The sequence below is a fragment of the Dunckerocampus dactyliophorus genome, chromosome 8 (genome assembly GCF_027744805.1).
Source record: "Dunckerocampus dactyliophorus isolate RoL2022-P2 chromosome 8, RoL_Ddac_1.1, whole genome shotgun sequence".
Lineage (NCBI taxonomy): Eukaryota > Metazoa > Chordata > Actinopteri > Syngnathiformes > Syngnathidae > Dunckerocampus > Dunckerocampus dactyliophorus.
The window spans coordinates 13,846,319-13,861,717 of NC_072826.1; the positions used below are offsets into that span (position 1 = coordinate 13,846,319).

The window sequence follows — 15,399 nt, forward strand, 5'->3', positions numbered from 1 at the left end:
CCTCTTTTCATGATATTGAGTTAAGTTTTGCACCTGAGCCTTAAAGCTAGAAAAAAATGTCTTGTTACCACATTTTGTTCATTAGTTAATTATGATTTATGCCTTTTCTAATCTTTTGTAATTACCCTTTAAATATTTTATTGCACATGCCAGTTAAGGTCAAGCAGACACTTCTGACATGACCCAATATTTATGTTTGTTTTACGTTGTTGCTGTATAAATGTAGATGTTGCAGCTGAAATGCATGGTGGTCCAAGGGTCTTGGCAGGTTGGTATTTTAATGTTTTCTAGGCTCCTGAAAACATTTCCTGCAAGCAACACAATTACACTTGCGCAACGTATTCATAATGGATTGGATTTCAAAAGCACCTTTCAAGCTGGCCATAGTGCTTCACAGTGAAGCCTGTTCATTCACACACTGGTGGTGTTAATATACTGTACATCTGTATCCTCAGCTGCCATGGGGTTGCTGCCAATTCGTGCCGACTGTTTCTCTGACCTGCTCCAATATACAGTATACTGTGTTTGTAGTGCTATTTGTTTTGTATGTGATGTGCATACTGACAGGCTGCTGCAAAACACGTAGCTCACAATAGGTTTTAAATACAGCTGTACACTTACAAGACATGTAGTCCTGGAGTTCAGTGTTAAAAAAAAAAAAAAAATCCAAGACAGTCAAATCCTTTGAAAATGTGTTTATTTTATGCCTCAACAGTTTATGACCTAGGTCTCTCCTTCTTGCCTTTGTAGAGCGCCAGCAGGGACACATTGGCCACCTTGACCACCTTGAAGCGAACTCCAGGAATGTCACCCACGGCGTGACCTTTACGGCCAAAACCTGCCACCAGAACCTCGTCGTTTTCCTGCAGAGGAAGCGGACGGAAGATATCAAGACCAACACCGAAGAGTTTTAGTCTGTTCGAGATGGATGCAGTGTTTCACCTCAATGTAGTTGAGGCACCCGTCGTTGGGGACGAAGGCTGTGATCTTCTTGCCGTTCTTTATGAGCTGAACCCTCACACATTTCCTGATGGCAGAGTTGGGCTGCTTGGCCTCCACACCACTGCACAGGAAGACAATGGTAAGTCAACTTTATCAGGAGCACTGAAACTAATAACCTATTTGTTAAAGGCTAAGCTATTTACAATTCTCTCATGGGACTTACACTTTCTCAAGGACGATGCCTTTGGCGTGAGAAGCTCCTCCAAAAGGGTTGGCCTTGAGGGCAGTGCCCAGGTGGGCCTTCTTGTACTGTTTATCGTGCCATTTCTGCTCACGGCGATGATTGCGGAGCTTCCTGGCTGTGCGCAGACCACGACACTTTCCTGGAAGAACACAAAAAGGTACAATTTAGGAAAACAAAAGTCATTGTTATAAAACCTTTCCTTCACAAACATTGCATGTTTAGGTTCCAAATGTCTATTTTGGTAGAATTGTTACACAACAGTAACTAGTTTGAAAAGCAAACAAAACATTGTACATGATATGACATTAACAGACAAAATGAGCATAAAACCACAACTTGGCTTTAAGTATTTAAAGGAGATAAGCTTCTACTATGTTAAGATATAAAAGGGTACCGGTCCACTAAGTGATAGACAAAAAGTCTAAAATATTCCTGCATTAAATTACAGTAACCTCTAAAAGGATGGTTATCTTAAATTAGTAACAAACTGCTGTTTTAGTGGTAACCAAATCACTAGCACCACTGCGCCAAGCTCAAGTTACAAAACGAAGCTTGTACAAAGTAAGTCACATTATGACATTCTATTAATATGAGAGCATCCCGACTCCGTGACATTATTTAAAATAAAGGATTAAAAACTAGTGACATATTTGGTGTAGCTGTGCTAACACGCCGATCGGCTGTGTAATGGCCGCTCCACGTTGCGGGGACACAAGTGGAGGAAATTGTTCCGTTTTTATTTCACATCAACACCTCTTCTTCGCGTGAAAACATCTACAGTAGTCCCTGAGATTACTATCCGCAAAATCGTTACGAGACATCACCTCAGTGACGAGGATTAGTTTTTAAAAAAGCGAAGGTTTGAAGCGTACCCATGATCGCTGAAGAGAGCCTGGGATGGAAAGGAAGGACCCGAGATGCACCGCGGCAATGTCTACTCTCAGGACCCCGGTAGAGGCGTCCGCGGAAAATGCCCGATTTAAATTCCTGTAGCGATTGTACAGTATTCGTTTATTTTGTATTTTAAAATGTTGTTTATTTAGTTTATTTACCTATTAAATTTAAATATCTTAGAACCCTCCACAGACGGAATTTTTTAGATCTATTTGGAGGGATAATAGAAATTTTAAAGACGGTGTTTTCCTGTTTTATACACAAATAGAAACGCGTGAAAAATTGCTGCACAGCAATATTTGATTGAAAGAAATGTTCCCCTGTCCGAGCTGAATTAAACGAATTTTCTCATTTGACTCTTGAACAAAATGCTAACATTTTATGATTTGAATTGCACACAGATTGCAGTGAGTCCACACAAACCACAGGCATCCACACAATTCATAAATCAAAGATAACGTCAGAGAAAGCAGGGCTTATAATTCATGAACAACATTAACACGTTAAAATGTATTCATATTTTATTTATAATACAGACTAATAATTTTCTAATGACTATCAACATTTGATGTAAAGACATTTAGCAAGCAATTAGTTAGTAATAACTCTGTAGTGCTGCATGTATGCTGAACTATTTGCTTGAAACTGATCAAACGGAAGAAATCTTTTGTCAGTGTAATATAATATAATTTATTAATTTATGAATCAAGTGACATTGTCTAATTCTGTGACCTAAAATGAAAGTGGGCGATAGGCGGGGCTATCGGAGCACGCGCTGGAATATATCTTTTTCCTGATTGGTTGATTCCCGAGTCTGTCAGGGGGCTTTGCATGAAGTGGACTGAATAAAGTCGATTAGGGGAGTGAGCGGGCAGGGGGAGAGTGTGCTGGCATCACACTAGAGTAATGGCTCCCAAATATCCCAAACACTGCTGCATCCTCCTCTCTCTCCTCCTTTTTCATCCATCATCGTCCTCCAGATTTGAGCCACAGCAGTCTGACAGGTAGGTGAGGACGAATGAGGACACCCGTGGTTGGCTTCCAGGAGGGTGGGCGTTATTACCTTTGACCTCTGCTGACACTAATCTTTGCTCTTTAACACAGCCAGTAGCACTTTTCTATGATTGAAGAAAACTGATTGAAGGCTGTGTGAAAATACTCATTTGGGTCATTCTGATGCTTCAGGTTAGGTTGCAGCAGCTAAAAATGGATTGATGCTTCAGTTTGAGAGACCCGTAAAGTGAAACTAAACAAAACCTGACCTTGAAATTGTCTTCCAGAGCCCAAAAGAGACACACATTAGTACTGAAGTCTTAAACTCTCATTTATGATTAGCATATGTGCTCACATAGTTGCCAGGGTGTTTATTTAATCCACATCGATTTGTCATTTGTTTTATTCGTGCAAATGCTGTTTGAGAATATTGTTATATGTATTATATAGCATGTTTTTTATATTTTGCCCATAAGGATACCAAGATATACAGTATATATTTAATAAAATGATGTGTATCATATCTAAGTCTATAATATATATGAATTCAATGATACTAATAAATATACAGTGCATTGTTCTACATTTTGCAGCAGGGGCGTCAAACTCGTTTTCACCGTGTGCCACATCGCAGTTATGGTTATCCTCAGAGGGCCACTTTTCATAATTCTATTTTAGAAATGTCTTAATTAATTATTACATTCATTTTTCATTCATAACTAATACAAAATAGTCATTTTAAATTGGATTTGACGAAAAAAAAACAACTTTACTTGACTTTTTACTTTACTATATTATTTTATTATTGTAAATGTAACAGTACATGTTTATTAAATTATTGTAAAAATATATTTTAAATATTCAAATTTGTACTTATTTAAATATATTTACATTAAGTACAAAAAATATTAAATTACAGCATACATATAAAAATATAATAATATAAATATAATTTTACAGTAGTATAAAAGTAAAATAATAAAAAATAAAGCTTAAAAAAGTAAAGACAAAATTACAATATATATACAAATATATATACAAATATATTTTTTTTAAATTAAATAAGCGTCCTTTTGACATGCATTATTTCAAGGCTTTCGCGGGCCACATAAAATGATATGGCGGGCCAAATCCGGCCCCCGGGCCTTGAGTTTGACACCTGTGTTGTACAGCTACTGAGGAGTAGATCATTTTCCTGGACTCTACTTGGTTGTGTCAGTGAGGGGCGCTCCCTTCTTGTTTTTCCACTTGCTAATTCTTTTGGGGGCAGTGTGGAAATGTTTAGAAGCTTTTACTCTGGAATTTTTTGCAGCGCATAGACCGAGCACTTTCTCTTTTGACTTCAGCTTTACAGATACCACGTCTGCTGTGTGAGATCTATCCCAGTTGAGTGCCCCTGCAGACAGTAGCGAGTACGCAGTCGTAAAGTACACTGCTTCTATCAGCGCTTGAAATGAAATGTCTGACTTTGGGCATTAGTGTGATTGTTTTGACCGCCATTAAGATGCACATGCATTTCGTTAATTTAGTGGGAGTTCTGCTCGTGTTGTTGGCTCTGGGGAAAAAATTGTGCAGATTAATTTGATGAAATGCCTCGATTGTCTGACAAACAAAATACTGACATTGGATGTTGGCTTTTGCTCGTATTTACCTTGTGCAGCTGTCGACGCGACAGAAGCTACAAAATCTCCTCTTGGCTGAGAGCCTCCTCTGTGTGTGTGTGTGTGTGTGTTTATGATTATGTAATCCACACAATCCCCAATCTGCAGCGCCTTGACACCATTTTTGGCTTCAGACGACTATGAAATGGGAAGGATTTAACAACATAATTGCACAGTATGTTCTATACGTGGAGAAAAAAAAAATCACTCTCATGTACACGAGGCAGACAGAGTAGAGTTGGTCATCGTTTGGAGAACAAAGATGCTTACATCAGACTTAGTAGCTCAGACTCTATGGGACGTGTACTATGTGTCTAAAGAAGGTCATGAAAATGTGTCATGTGGAGAAATGATCACCATTTATTAATCATGCCGTCACTTTTTCCTACAGTGCAGCTGCAGCCCCTGCCCCTGGTGAGTACATCCATTTATATTATGCAATATATACTGTAGATGGTTAGTATTACTATGAGAATTTCTCCTCAAAGGCCACTTCATGAGGTACATCAATACGTTGTTGTTTCTGCAGATTCAGAAGAAGTGGCTGACCAACTCACAAAACTAATGCTGGTAGCGTTCTATGATATTTGGATTTTCATGTGCAGGATTTTCAGGTGCACAATATGGCCTTCAAAAGCTACTTTTACTCTTTGTCTCCTTTGCAGTTTAATGATACACCTCGGAGGAAGTTGCTTCAGACGTCAGGAGCTGCAGTTTTTTTTCCTCCCCTCAAGGTTGCACCATCATCACAATGAATATGAATGAATGATTAGAATGATTTTAATCACCATTTTTTAGTTAGTTTCGGTTTTCAATTTAGTCGGCGAGCCAGCTTATCCAGCAGATGGCCCAGCGGTAAAACCCCCCCAAAAAACTAGCTTTTTTGTGTAATGCATATTGCCGCCTTCAGTAGACTGGGTTGGAATGGTCATGAAATTGAACTCTGTGGTGATGTTTAAATTGAACGAGAGTTGGACTGATTGCTAGTTAATGTATGACAAGCACACAAACGCAGCACACTTTGCTCAACAGTTCAGCCTTGGTGAAGGTTTGCACCTCTATCCTATTCCACTTAGGGAATGTCTCTAAATGACACATTTTAGTCTGATTGGTCGTTGTAACGTAGCAGTAACGTAACTTTGGCTCCTGCAGGTGTTGTCCAATGGGAAGCCGTGCATCATGTTCCAGGCCAGGAAGTTGTCTCTGCGCTACGAGAGGCAGAAGCAGGTGGACCTGACTGAGCGAGCGTTCTCTCCTCACAAGGCCATCGACACCACTCAGTCCGTGTGCCGCCAGGACAAAGCTACGTATGTCTAACATGGAGGATTACCATCTGCTGTGATCCTGTCCAGTACTTTATCAGTCTGTCTGTCCTCACCAGGTTGGTCATGAGGTTTGGAGATGTGGACGATTTGAGAGGTCTTTCCATTAGGTAACGATCAATCTGTCAATCATAACTTTAGAAAATCAAATACTTTATCGCGGTTAATTGGTTCCAGTCCTGATCCGTGATAAATGAATTTCCGTGAAGTATGGTTCCTTATGTATAAATCAAATATTTTTGTAGTTAGAGCGTAGAAACCCAGTTTATGGCCATCTACATACGGTTTTAATATTATTAGAGCCCTCTAGGCATAGAATAACACCCCTATAGTCACCTTTCCACTCATATTACCGAATATAGCAGATATAATCAGAAAATAAGCCATTTAAGACATAAGTCATGCTCGTGTGTGTTTCAATAAATGTCTTCCAGATGTGTGGACAGGAAGTGTCGTCTAGGATGTAGCATTGAGTTTTAACTGGAGTACAGCCACAACAGTACCCCGTTTTATTATTATGATGATGATGATGATCATTATTGCTATTATTGTGCCTGTTGTGAGATCATTCAAACCTGCAATAATTGTTGTGATCAAGTCTGGCGCGTGTTACTAGTGACACCTAGTGGCCAGTCTAGGATGGTCACTGACTCATTTAGTCATTTTATACTTGAAAATCCTTAATTTAGACCAATAATATGTAAAATTTGTTTAATTTGTTCATATTGTTGGATTAATAATAGGCCTTAGTAAACCACGATACAGCGGTCACTTGTTCATTAATTAATTTAGCAAAAAACAAAAAGTGGCAAGGGAAGACTGTACAACAAATGTTCTATGATTCACTGTGAAACTTTGCAACTCAAGTAACATTTTAGCTAGCTAGCAGGCGGCACTGGTTCGGTCACTTGTTGCTAGGCAGAATTAGCAGGGCACAATATGTTCTGCCCCATGTCCAATCAAAAACGGCACACAGCAGTTGTCCTCTTTGTGCTGTTTCCTTGGTAACTTGGGGCAGAGGGCTCAGCAAAGGAAAAGCACAGGAAGAACAGGAAGTCATATGACAAGTTAAACTCCAGTCTTCAAGGTTAGGTCCAGGCATGAAGGTTAGCCAAAAGTCTCAAACTGTCTTCTTCACCCAGGTTGCAGCTGTCCAACACTTTCTACGAGGCTTCAGGCCAGTGGTGGTTCTCGGTGGACAGCGTGTCCCTGCTCTATAACATCTCCGAAGAGGCCGTGTTCAACGCCAGCGAGGTGTACGCTCCGTCCTCATCCTCTTACCACTGCATGCATGTCAGCAGCTTGGAGCGCTACAGCGCCCTGCTGCAGCCTCGCAGCGAGCACGCCCGCCGCTGGACCATCACCTTCACGGACTTCCAGGTGACTTTCTGCTTACCGCCCTCACCTCTATACAAAACCACCTGTTTTACTAAGAACACTCACCAGGTCAAATGTCATCTTCAATATCATCCTCAGATTCAGGCATTCAACGTGACTTCTGGAAGGTTCTCTCCAGTGAGTGACTGCACCACCTTCCTAACGCCGGCCATCCTTATGGGCCTGGTCACCTCTCTCATCCTGCTGCTGGTGCTGGCGTACGCCCTCCACCTGCTTGTCCACCTCAAACACATCGAGCGCGATGATGAGCGCAAAGCTCACATCTATTTCCCCCAAAACCCGGAACAGTCGGAACGTTGTTGTATGGAAAACATAGCAGATAAAGATATTGCCTGAACAGAACTCTTTTTTTGTTTGTTTTTTTCCCCTCACACAATTTATGTCCTCTGAGATCCAAAAATGCATTTTTGTCCTCTGTAAGGGACAAGCGTTTCACAGCCCTGTTTCAAATGAAAAACAGTCTGGGCTTTCCAGTCATGTGTAATTTATTGGAGTCAAATAGACAACGTCTCATACCGACCGGCATGTTTTATGGGCACAAAATCAGTACGTTATGAAATGGACCCAGCTTTGGAAGGTAGAAATGTTGTGTTTTTTAAGCACAAGTGTTTAATAAGTACTTTGAGGTTGTTTTGGTAACAGTAACTTAAGATACTGAAACACATTTTTACAATGTCCTTTGTAGTGGACATGAGGACTTACTCCTACTTTTTCATATATTATAAATATGATTGATGCAACTATTGCATCAGGATGCCGAAACACGTGTGTGTGTGTGTGCAAGCTAGAAGAAAAATTGTGTTTTGCAGAGTTATTAATAATGTGATTGAAAAAGCGTACTGAAAAAATGTAATACATGGAAATGGAAATATGAAAGATGTGTTACCTTTTAAATTGTTAGTTTTATAAATGTAATGTTTTGTTCCGCTTATCAAAACAATAGAAAGGTGATGGGGTGAGAGAATTATTCAGGTGGGACTTGCTTCTGTTGTCCACTGCAAAGGACACTGTGTAAAACATAATAAAAACATTGTATGACAAAAGAAATTTTGTAGCCTAGATCATAATTCCATGTAAAAGATAATTGCAACATTTGGGCCTCAGAGGAATTATTGAACATGTTTGTTATTTTCTTTCCGTCCAGTGGGGGGCAGTGATGCTTGTTAAAGTGTTTGCTATGTTAGTGAAGAAGAGCGTATATCTAACTGACGATCACAGAACTATGCTAGTAAGTTGTTGCAAAGTAGCTGTAGTGTTGCTTCTTGAACGTATTTGTTTGAGATTTGAGTGACATCGTTCAATAACAAACGAAATTCGCAATTATGCTGACTGATGACACCAGGAAGTAGACGGCCTTCTCGCCGTTGAATGTTGCTAGTTCCGGTGTAGTAGGGTCTGTTGTCACCGGGGGTTCATGTTCAACAAGGTCCCCGCTGTTCTCCTGTCTTTTCCCCGTCGCCTGCTCTCCGTCAGCCGAGCGTGCCGCCTCCTCGGGAGGATGGAGCCGGCTTTGGTGAGGTGTGTCCCCGGGGAGCCCAAACTGACCATCTCCTTCAGCTTGGCGGGCAGTCAGAAACACATGCTGCGGGACCAGGACGAGCCTTTGGGCAAGGTCCTGTCCCGGATCGCCTGTAACTTTACAAAGGGCAAGGCCAAGAAGACTAAGAGGAATGCGGAGCAGCAGCCGGCTGAAACCTCAGAGCTCGCCGTGGTGAAGCTCTTCTTGGACAGCAGTGAGGTAGAGCACACGGTGGTGAACTCGGAGGCGTGGAGGGACGGAGCAGTCCTGCAGGTGGGGGACGTCAAATACTTTGTCACCAGGAACGCGCCTACATTTACCACCGCCGAGATGCCGATATCCTTGCTGGCTGGATTCCCGGTGTGTGCAAAGCTGGAGGTGGAGTTTGGAGACCTGCATGACTGCGAGTTCGTGTGGTTCAAAGAAAAAGTCCCAAATATAAGGTGCAGTACATAAAATAGCACCAAATGGTGCACCATCTTCATGTGCCAGAATGTCGTCAAGAAGGAACAAGTTTGTATCTTACCATGTTAACATAAGCAATGGCTGTCCAAAGTGCAGCCAGACGCCCCCCTGCAAATTGTAAAAAATAATGTAAACCAAAAAAAAGTGAAAAATCACATGCCACGTACATACAAGTCACACCTGGACAATTTAGAGGCTCCAATTAACCCAACATGCATGTTTTCCAGATGTGGGAGGAAGCCCGAGGATATGGGGAGAACATGCAAACTACACACACGTTGGACCAACTCACCTTACAGTGATGCTAACCACCAGGCCTCCATGCTGCCCCAAAATACAAATGAGGTTTTTCATTTTTCTTGTTGCAGCGCTCAAGCTTCTGGCGACGCAGCCGCTGAGCACATCGCCTGGACAGAAGTAGGCGATACGAGAGTCTACGTCCCTTCCAATCAGGACATTGGTTGCAGGCTTAAACTGCGCTGCACACCCATAGATGGACGCCGCAGCGGGCAGCCCATAGAGCTCGTCTCCACCGGTGCAGTGGAGGCCGGACCGGGCATGTGCACGTTCGACACTCGACATGCGTACACAGCCAAACAAGTGGACTGGCCATCTGTGAGGGTGGTGTCCTACAACATCCTGGCCGACATCTATGCCCAGACAGAACTGTCCAAGACGGTGCTGTATCCCTACTGCGCCCCCTACGCCCTGCAGCTGGACTATAGACAGAACCTGATCAAGAAGGAGCTAGCAGGATACCACGCTGATGTCGTCTGTCTGCAGGAGGTTGACAAAGGTCATTAGTCATTATGTATACAATGTGCACACAAGCAACAAGAACATTCTGGCTGACAGCTTTGGTGTTTCCTGACGTGTTTTTCACATTTCAGGGGTGTTTTTGGACAGTCTGACTCCAGCCCTCGATGCCTTTGGCCTGGATGGTGTTTTTAAGGTTAAAGAGAAGCAACATGAAGGATTGGCAACTTTTTACCGCAGGTTTGCTACAATTTGTTCATACGGTGCTTCAAAACTCATTTTTCCATAGAAATGATCTGTTCCAGGGTCAAAGTGAAGCCATCTTTAAACGTTTAACTGTAGAGACAATGTTTTAAGAAACAATTCTAACCGCTTTAACTGTCATACGAGTGTAAAACGAAGTCAACTGCTCTATATTGAAAGTTAAAAATAATATACTCTCTTTTGTTTTGGCATCAATAACGCTTGATGCATTAAGATTACCCTGTGTGCCTGGGAGGTCAGTCTCTTGACACAGACATAGCTGACTTTGCGGCACACATTCCTTTCATGTTTGGTTATTTTTGGTGTCGATTCATTGCTGCTTCAGTCATATTGTAGAACTCCGTTTTATTTGTGTGACACTTCTAACTAGGGGCTTTGATCGTTCTGATTCTGCTGTTTTTTTGTCCTCTAACTCCTTCATTTTTCGACTGATTCAAACCAGTCCAGCATCAAATAGTTCAGCTCATTTGGGAATAGTCTGCCATCTATTCAGATATTTCAAAACTTTCCCGGATTTTCCAAAAACCCCACATTTTTCCCGTTGAAAATGAATGAGCCGTTTTTCAAACTTCCACCGTTCGCACATTTCTCAATCGATTCCAACCGTTCCACCATGAAACCGTTCCAGTCATTCAAGGGCTTTCAAACTGACCGTTTTTCACATTCCAAAAATGTTAAATTTTTTGCTAAATTCACACACCACTTCTCCTCTTGCAAGATTTCTTTCAACGTCCAGATTTCTCAATTAATGCAAGCCATTCCAGCACCAAACAGTTGAACACCTTCAGGACATTCAGGCTACCTATTTTTCCGACGACAACATTTTTTGTTTTACGCAAAATTCTCGCTTTCTGTAAAAACGTATCAATTAGTTTCTGCGACCACATTTCTCAACCCATTCAAGCCATTCCAACATCAAACTGTTCAATACGTTCAGGTAGGGGTGGGCGATATATCGATATTTACTGTAAGCACGATATCAAAAACAACCACATCGTTCATATCGATATAGACTGGATTTGCGCTGGGTCTCCCTCATCTCTCTGTGCTGTGTGTGAGATTCTGCCCTGCCCCGCTCCTTGCATGCAGGAGGAGGGGTGGAGCAGAAGCCCGCCTGCTCAGTCTTGGACAAAAATGGAGTACGCGACATCATCTGCGGTGGAAGAATTAGCAACGAAAAAGCAGTGGCTCAGTAATTCGGAGGTACTTCGAAATCAGAGCATATAAAAAAAAAAATCTTTTTCACCATCTTAAAACTTGGCACAAACTCCAACACCAGGAATGTGTGAAGCTGTGCTCTGGCTGTACAACTCTGCCACAACACAAAGCTCATCGCTTCTTTTTCCTGTTGCGTTCCTCATGAAAGGAAAAGCAAAGTGGTGCACATTATGGTCCCCTTTGCAACAGTGGAAAAACAGCTTTCAAAACCTGCTGGAAACGATGGACTCGCAACGTCCAGCGAGCTTCGCAGTCACAACGATTTAGCACAACAAGCTCTACCACAAATGTACAAGGAAGTTAGACAGATAGTTGCTAAACCTGTCAACCGCAACAGGCTTGTGTTCCTGGCACAATATAAGGACACGCTTGTGTCTTCTAAAAATGTTTACCCAAAACCGAACTTAGATTTGTTATAAAATAGATTGTACAGTAGACGCCCCTACAACGTAAATAATCCGTTCCAAGAATGTTTACGTTATAGGGTTTTTACGTTATACGAAACGTAAAATACCTGTAAATAGCCTAATCCGTTCCAAGATCTTCCCAAAGTCACCCCTTTGGCCCTTCAAAATATTCAAAGTCCACCAAATATGGTGTGAAAATGTAAGAAAACGTTAGCACAAACATAGTAGAGTAACATTCCAATATAAAATAAGGTAATAAATAAGATTACTGTAAATGAATAAAACTGAAAAACAAAAACAATCAACCAGTTTAAGGGCGACTACGATGAGGAAGGGAGGTTGAAGGGAGAAGCCTGTCTCTCACACAAACTCACGTACCTGCTGTATAAGTCAGCCAATGAGATGAGAGCGTAGGCGGTGCCCCGATAATCAGCCAATGAGAGCGTGAAGCGTCAGAAGGCGTCACCAAGCGTACTCTGTTAGTCATGGAAAATGTTTCCCTCTCTCTGTCGCGCGAGCTATTCAAATCGAATTTCTGAACTTGCGCCGACTTGATGCTTTACGTTATATGGAATTTCTTACGTAATACGATGCAAAAACTTAACATAAATTCTTTACGTTCAGTGGAATTTACGTAAAAGGAGGTTTCCATTATGCGAGGTACTACTGTATTTGTCTTTTTTATTTATTTAAAAAAGAGAATGGACTACTTTACTTTAGCTGCTATTTTTAGATAAGATTTTTTTTAATGTGCAACTTGCATGAACTTTTTAAAATTTCAAAAAACATCCTCATGTTAAGTATTTATTTTAACAAAACAACTTGACACGCATATTTGGCTTTGATTTTGTCTAAACCACTTTGCGGAAAAGATATCGGGATATATATTGTATATCGATATTCATCTTAAATACATCTGGTATGAGTTTTGGTCCATGTCGCCCAGCCCTACGTTCAGGACATTCAGGCTACCAATTTATCAGATTACAATTTTTTTTGTTTTACGCGAAATTCTCACTTTCTGTAAAAACATACCAATTGTTTTTACTACCACATTTTGCAACCAATTCAAGCCATTCCAACATCAAACTGTTGAATACGTTCAGGACATTCAGGACATTAGTGACTTCTGAGCCCAGGTAAACAAACGATGAGACAAACTCAGCAGGCTCAGAGCGAAAGACGGACGATGGTCACACAAAGGTCACCCTCCAGCTCAGCGTATGAGCAGCAGATCAGGGTGGTGTCGTCAGCGTAGTCTAGGTTGGTTAGGTCATAGTCACCGATCTTGATTCCAGGGAAAGCGGATGCACACTGTCGTCATCAGTTGTCAGTAACAGTTAAAAAGGTGTGGCCATGCAACCCTGGCGGACACCGGCGGAGAAGGGGAACCAGTTGGTCTCGCTGTTGTTTACGCGAACACAGCTCTCGGCACCGTCACACAGCATCGTAAAGAGTCTGATTAGCTTTGGTGGAAGGGAGAGGGCGCGTAGGATGATGCCACAGTGTGGCTTGGTCGACTGTATCAAAGGTGGCCTCGAGGTCGAGATCTGGGGTAGCATCACATAAAACACAGAAAAGCATCCATGCTCACGCAGAATTCTGAACATATTTTTTTCTTTTAGGACAAAATTTAAGCTGCTGAGTCGTCATGACATCACGTTGAGTGTGGCACTGACCTCTGACCCCATTCATGGTGAGCTGCTGGAGAAGGTTTCAGCTAACACCTCCTTGAAAGAAAGGATTGTGAAGAGGTCCACATCCTTACAGGTATCAACAGGTCTAAGGCCAGCATCTCTTATGACGTTTTAATGACAGAAGCAGCTCCAGGGTTGTTGTCCTTTTTGCTCTGTTGGTGAGACTTGTCCTCTCTGCCTGACTCTTCCTGCTGCAGGTCAGTGTGCTGGAGGACCTCAGCCAAGCAGGCAGAAAGGTGTGTGTGGCCAACACGCACCTGTACTGGCACCCTCAAGGTACAACTTTGAGTTCCTCGCGGTGACTACTATTATCATCTCTTCCTCCTGAAACCTCCTCAAGCTGACTTCTTCTCCTTTTGAAGGAGGGAATGTTCGATTGGTCCAGATGGGCGTGGCCCTGCGGCACCTAAGTCATGTGATCAATGAGGTCGCCCCTGGAGCACCGTTGATTTTTTGCGGTGACTTCAATTCCTCTCCAACCTCAGGTAACTCCACAGCTGAAGTGGCGGGCGGAAAATGACACTGTTGTTTCAGTCTAAACGCTGAAAACAGTCATGAACGCTGTTGTTGAGTTTGTGTTACTTTGTTATTAACACTGCTCCAACAAGGGGCAGAGTCCCATTACCGCCACACATCACATTTTAAACTCCGTATATTGCATTTCCAATCCAGTTATTGTCTACGCAGGACTACGCAGGACTCCATTTTCTTGTCATATGAACTCACCCTAAATCAGTTATTGTCCACCACAAATCACTGCTACAGTTTCTTTTTGGTTGAGGTCAATTCCCAACTTCGGAGCTTTTATTCCACCTGCAGGTTTGCATGCTTTACACAGCCTGTTTTGTCTAAATTCCTCCTGCTTAAAAATGGAGCATTTGTTATTCTGGCTGTGTCTTCATACCTGCATGTCCATATCACCTTGCTTCAGGTGTGCTCCAGCTAGTCACCAAGACTGTGGTTCCCCAGCAGCACGCAGACTGGAGCAGCTCGGGCCCGGAGGAGTCGTGCACCATGGAGCTACTGTCCACCTTCCCCCCCTTGCTGAGCGCCTGCGGCCCGCTGGCTTACACCAACTATGTGGGTGGCTTCCAAGGCTGCCTGGACTACATCTTCATCCAGCCGGAGAGCATGCAGGTGGAGCAGGTGATCCCTTTGCCCAGCCATGAGGAGGTGACCACTTACACAGCTCTGCCAAGTGTGGCGCACCCGTCTGACCACATTGCGCTCGTCTGTGACCTGCACTGGAAACCCTGTGACCTGCTGGTCAAACACACCACAGGAATGGACATAAGAGAAGCATAAAGTCATGTGAAACACATGAGCAACTAAATTATCTCTCATTTAAAGAACTTTAATGACTGAAGTTTTTATTTAAATTCCTGTTAATCACTGATATTCATTGCTTGCTTGTTACTGGGAATCAGTTTGCATGACAAACACCAGATTAGACAGTAACCAGTCATTAACATATTTGTTATGAAATTAACCAAGCATTAGTCCTTGGTCCCGAATTTAAAAAAAATATTTTTAAATAAAGTACCACATTTAACTCTGCACAACTGAGATTTTATTCTAACAGTAGTAAATTCAACAATTCGTATGATAGTCAAAGCACT

The 15,399-nt window shown here is 42.2% G+C and overlaps 3 protein-coding genes across 5 annotated transcripts; 2 read left to right on the plus strand and 1 right to left on the minus strand.

Annotated features, from left to right (window-relative positions):
- Nucleotides 1–680: 680 nt before the first annotated feature.
- On the minus strand, nucleotides 681–2,138 carry rps23 (ribosomal protein S23). The gene is made up of 4 exons (XM_054784172.1): nucleotides 2,059–2,138; nucleotides 1,166–1,325; nucleotides 943–1,063; nucleotides 681–863 (listed from the first exon to the last, which is right to left on the minus strand). Exons 1-4 carry the CDS (start codon nucleotides 2,060–2,062, stop codon nucleotides 717–719), a joined length of 432 nt encoding a protein of 143 aa, XP_054640147.1. The 5' UTR covers nucleotides 2,063–2,138; the 3' UTR covers nucleotides 681–716.
- Nucleotides 2,139–2,927: 789 nt separating this feature from the next.
- atp6ap1la (ATPase H+ transporting accessory protein 1 like a) lies at nucleotides 2,928–8,455 on the plus strand. Its single transcript, XM_054784171.1, has 8 exons — nucleotides 2,928–3,084; nucleotides 5,126–5,148; nucleotides 5,264–5,304; nucleotides 5,400–5,468; nucleotides 5,887–6,041; nucleotides 6,116–6,166; nucleotides 7,199–7,436; nucleotides 7,533–8,455. The coding sequence occupies exons 1-8, from the start codon at nucleotides 2,987–2,989 to the stop codon at nucleotides 7,788–7,790; spliced, it is 933 nt and encodes a 310-aa protein (XP_054640146.1). The 5' UTR covers nucleotides 2,928–2,986; the 3' UTR covers nucleotides 7,791–8,455.
- A 158-nt stretch (nucleotides 8,456–8,613) lies between these two features.
- On the plus strand, nucleotides 8,614–15,342 carry pde12 (phosphodiesterase 12). Of its 3 annotated transcripts, none has more exons than XM_054784155.1 (7): nucleotides 8,614–9,416; nucleotides 9,666–10,234; nucleotides 10,329–10,434; nucleotides 13,709–13,853; nucleotides 13,978–14,056; nucleotides 14,143–14,265; nucleotides 14,753–15,342. In XM_054784155.1, exons 1-7 carry the CDS (start codon nucleotides 8,869–8,871, stop codon nucleotides 14,947–14,949), a joined length of 1,767 nt encoding a protein of 588 aa, XP_054640130.1. In that variant the 5' UTR covers nucleotides 8,614–8,868; the 3' UTR covers nucleotides 14,950–15,342. The 3 variants fall into 3 exon arrangements, with proteins under 3 accessions (XP_054640130.1, XP_054640128.1, XP_054640129.1); XM_054784153.1 differs by having other exon boundaries at nucleotides 8,617–9,416; nucleotides 14,712–15,342; XM_054784154.1 differs by having other exon boundaries at nucleotides 8,619–9,416; nucleotides 9,807–10,234; nucleotides 14,712–15,342.
- Nucleotides 15,343–15,399: the final 57 nt, after the last annotated feature.

Bases quoted from the DNA above. Each gene is read 5' to 3' on its own strand.
- atp6ap1la (XM_054784171.1), top strand. From the start codon at position 2,987: ATGGCTCCCAAATATCCCAAACACTGCTGCATCCTCCTCTCTCTCCTC. The intron at 5,305-5,399 runs GTAGCGTTCTAT...TCTCCTTTGCAG, and splicing joins AACTCACAAAACTAATGCTG to TTTAATGATACACCTCGGAG. The intron at 6,042-6,115 runs GTATGTCTAACA...TGTCCTCACCAG, and splicing joins TGCCGCCAGGACAAAGCTAC to GTTGGTCATGAGGTTTGGAG.
- rps23 (XM_054784172.1), bottom strand. The intron at 1,064-1,165 runs GTAAGTCCCATG...CTTCCTGTGCAG, and splicing joins GGCATCGTCCTTGAGAAAGT to TGGTGTGGAGGCCAAGCAGC. The intron at 864-942 runs GTGAAACACTGC...CTTCCTCTGCAG, and splicing joins GGTGCCTCAACTACATTGAG to GAAAACGACGAGGTTCTGGT.
- pde12 (XM_054784153.1), top strand. From the start codon at position 8,869: ATGTTCAACAAGGTCCCCGCTGTTCTCCTGTCTTTTCCCCGTCGCCTG. The intron at 13,854-13,977 runs GTATCAACAGGT...TTCCTGCTGCAG, and splicing joins AGAGGTCCACATCCTTACAG to GTCAGTGTGCTGGAGGACCT. The intron at 14,266-14,711 runs GTAACTCCACAG...ACCTTGCTTCAG, and splicing joins CAATTCCTCTCCAACCTCAG to GTGTGCTCCAGCTAGTCACC.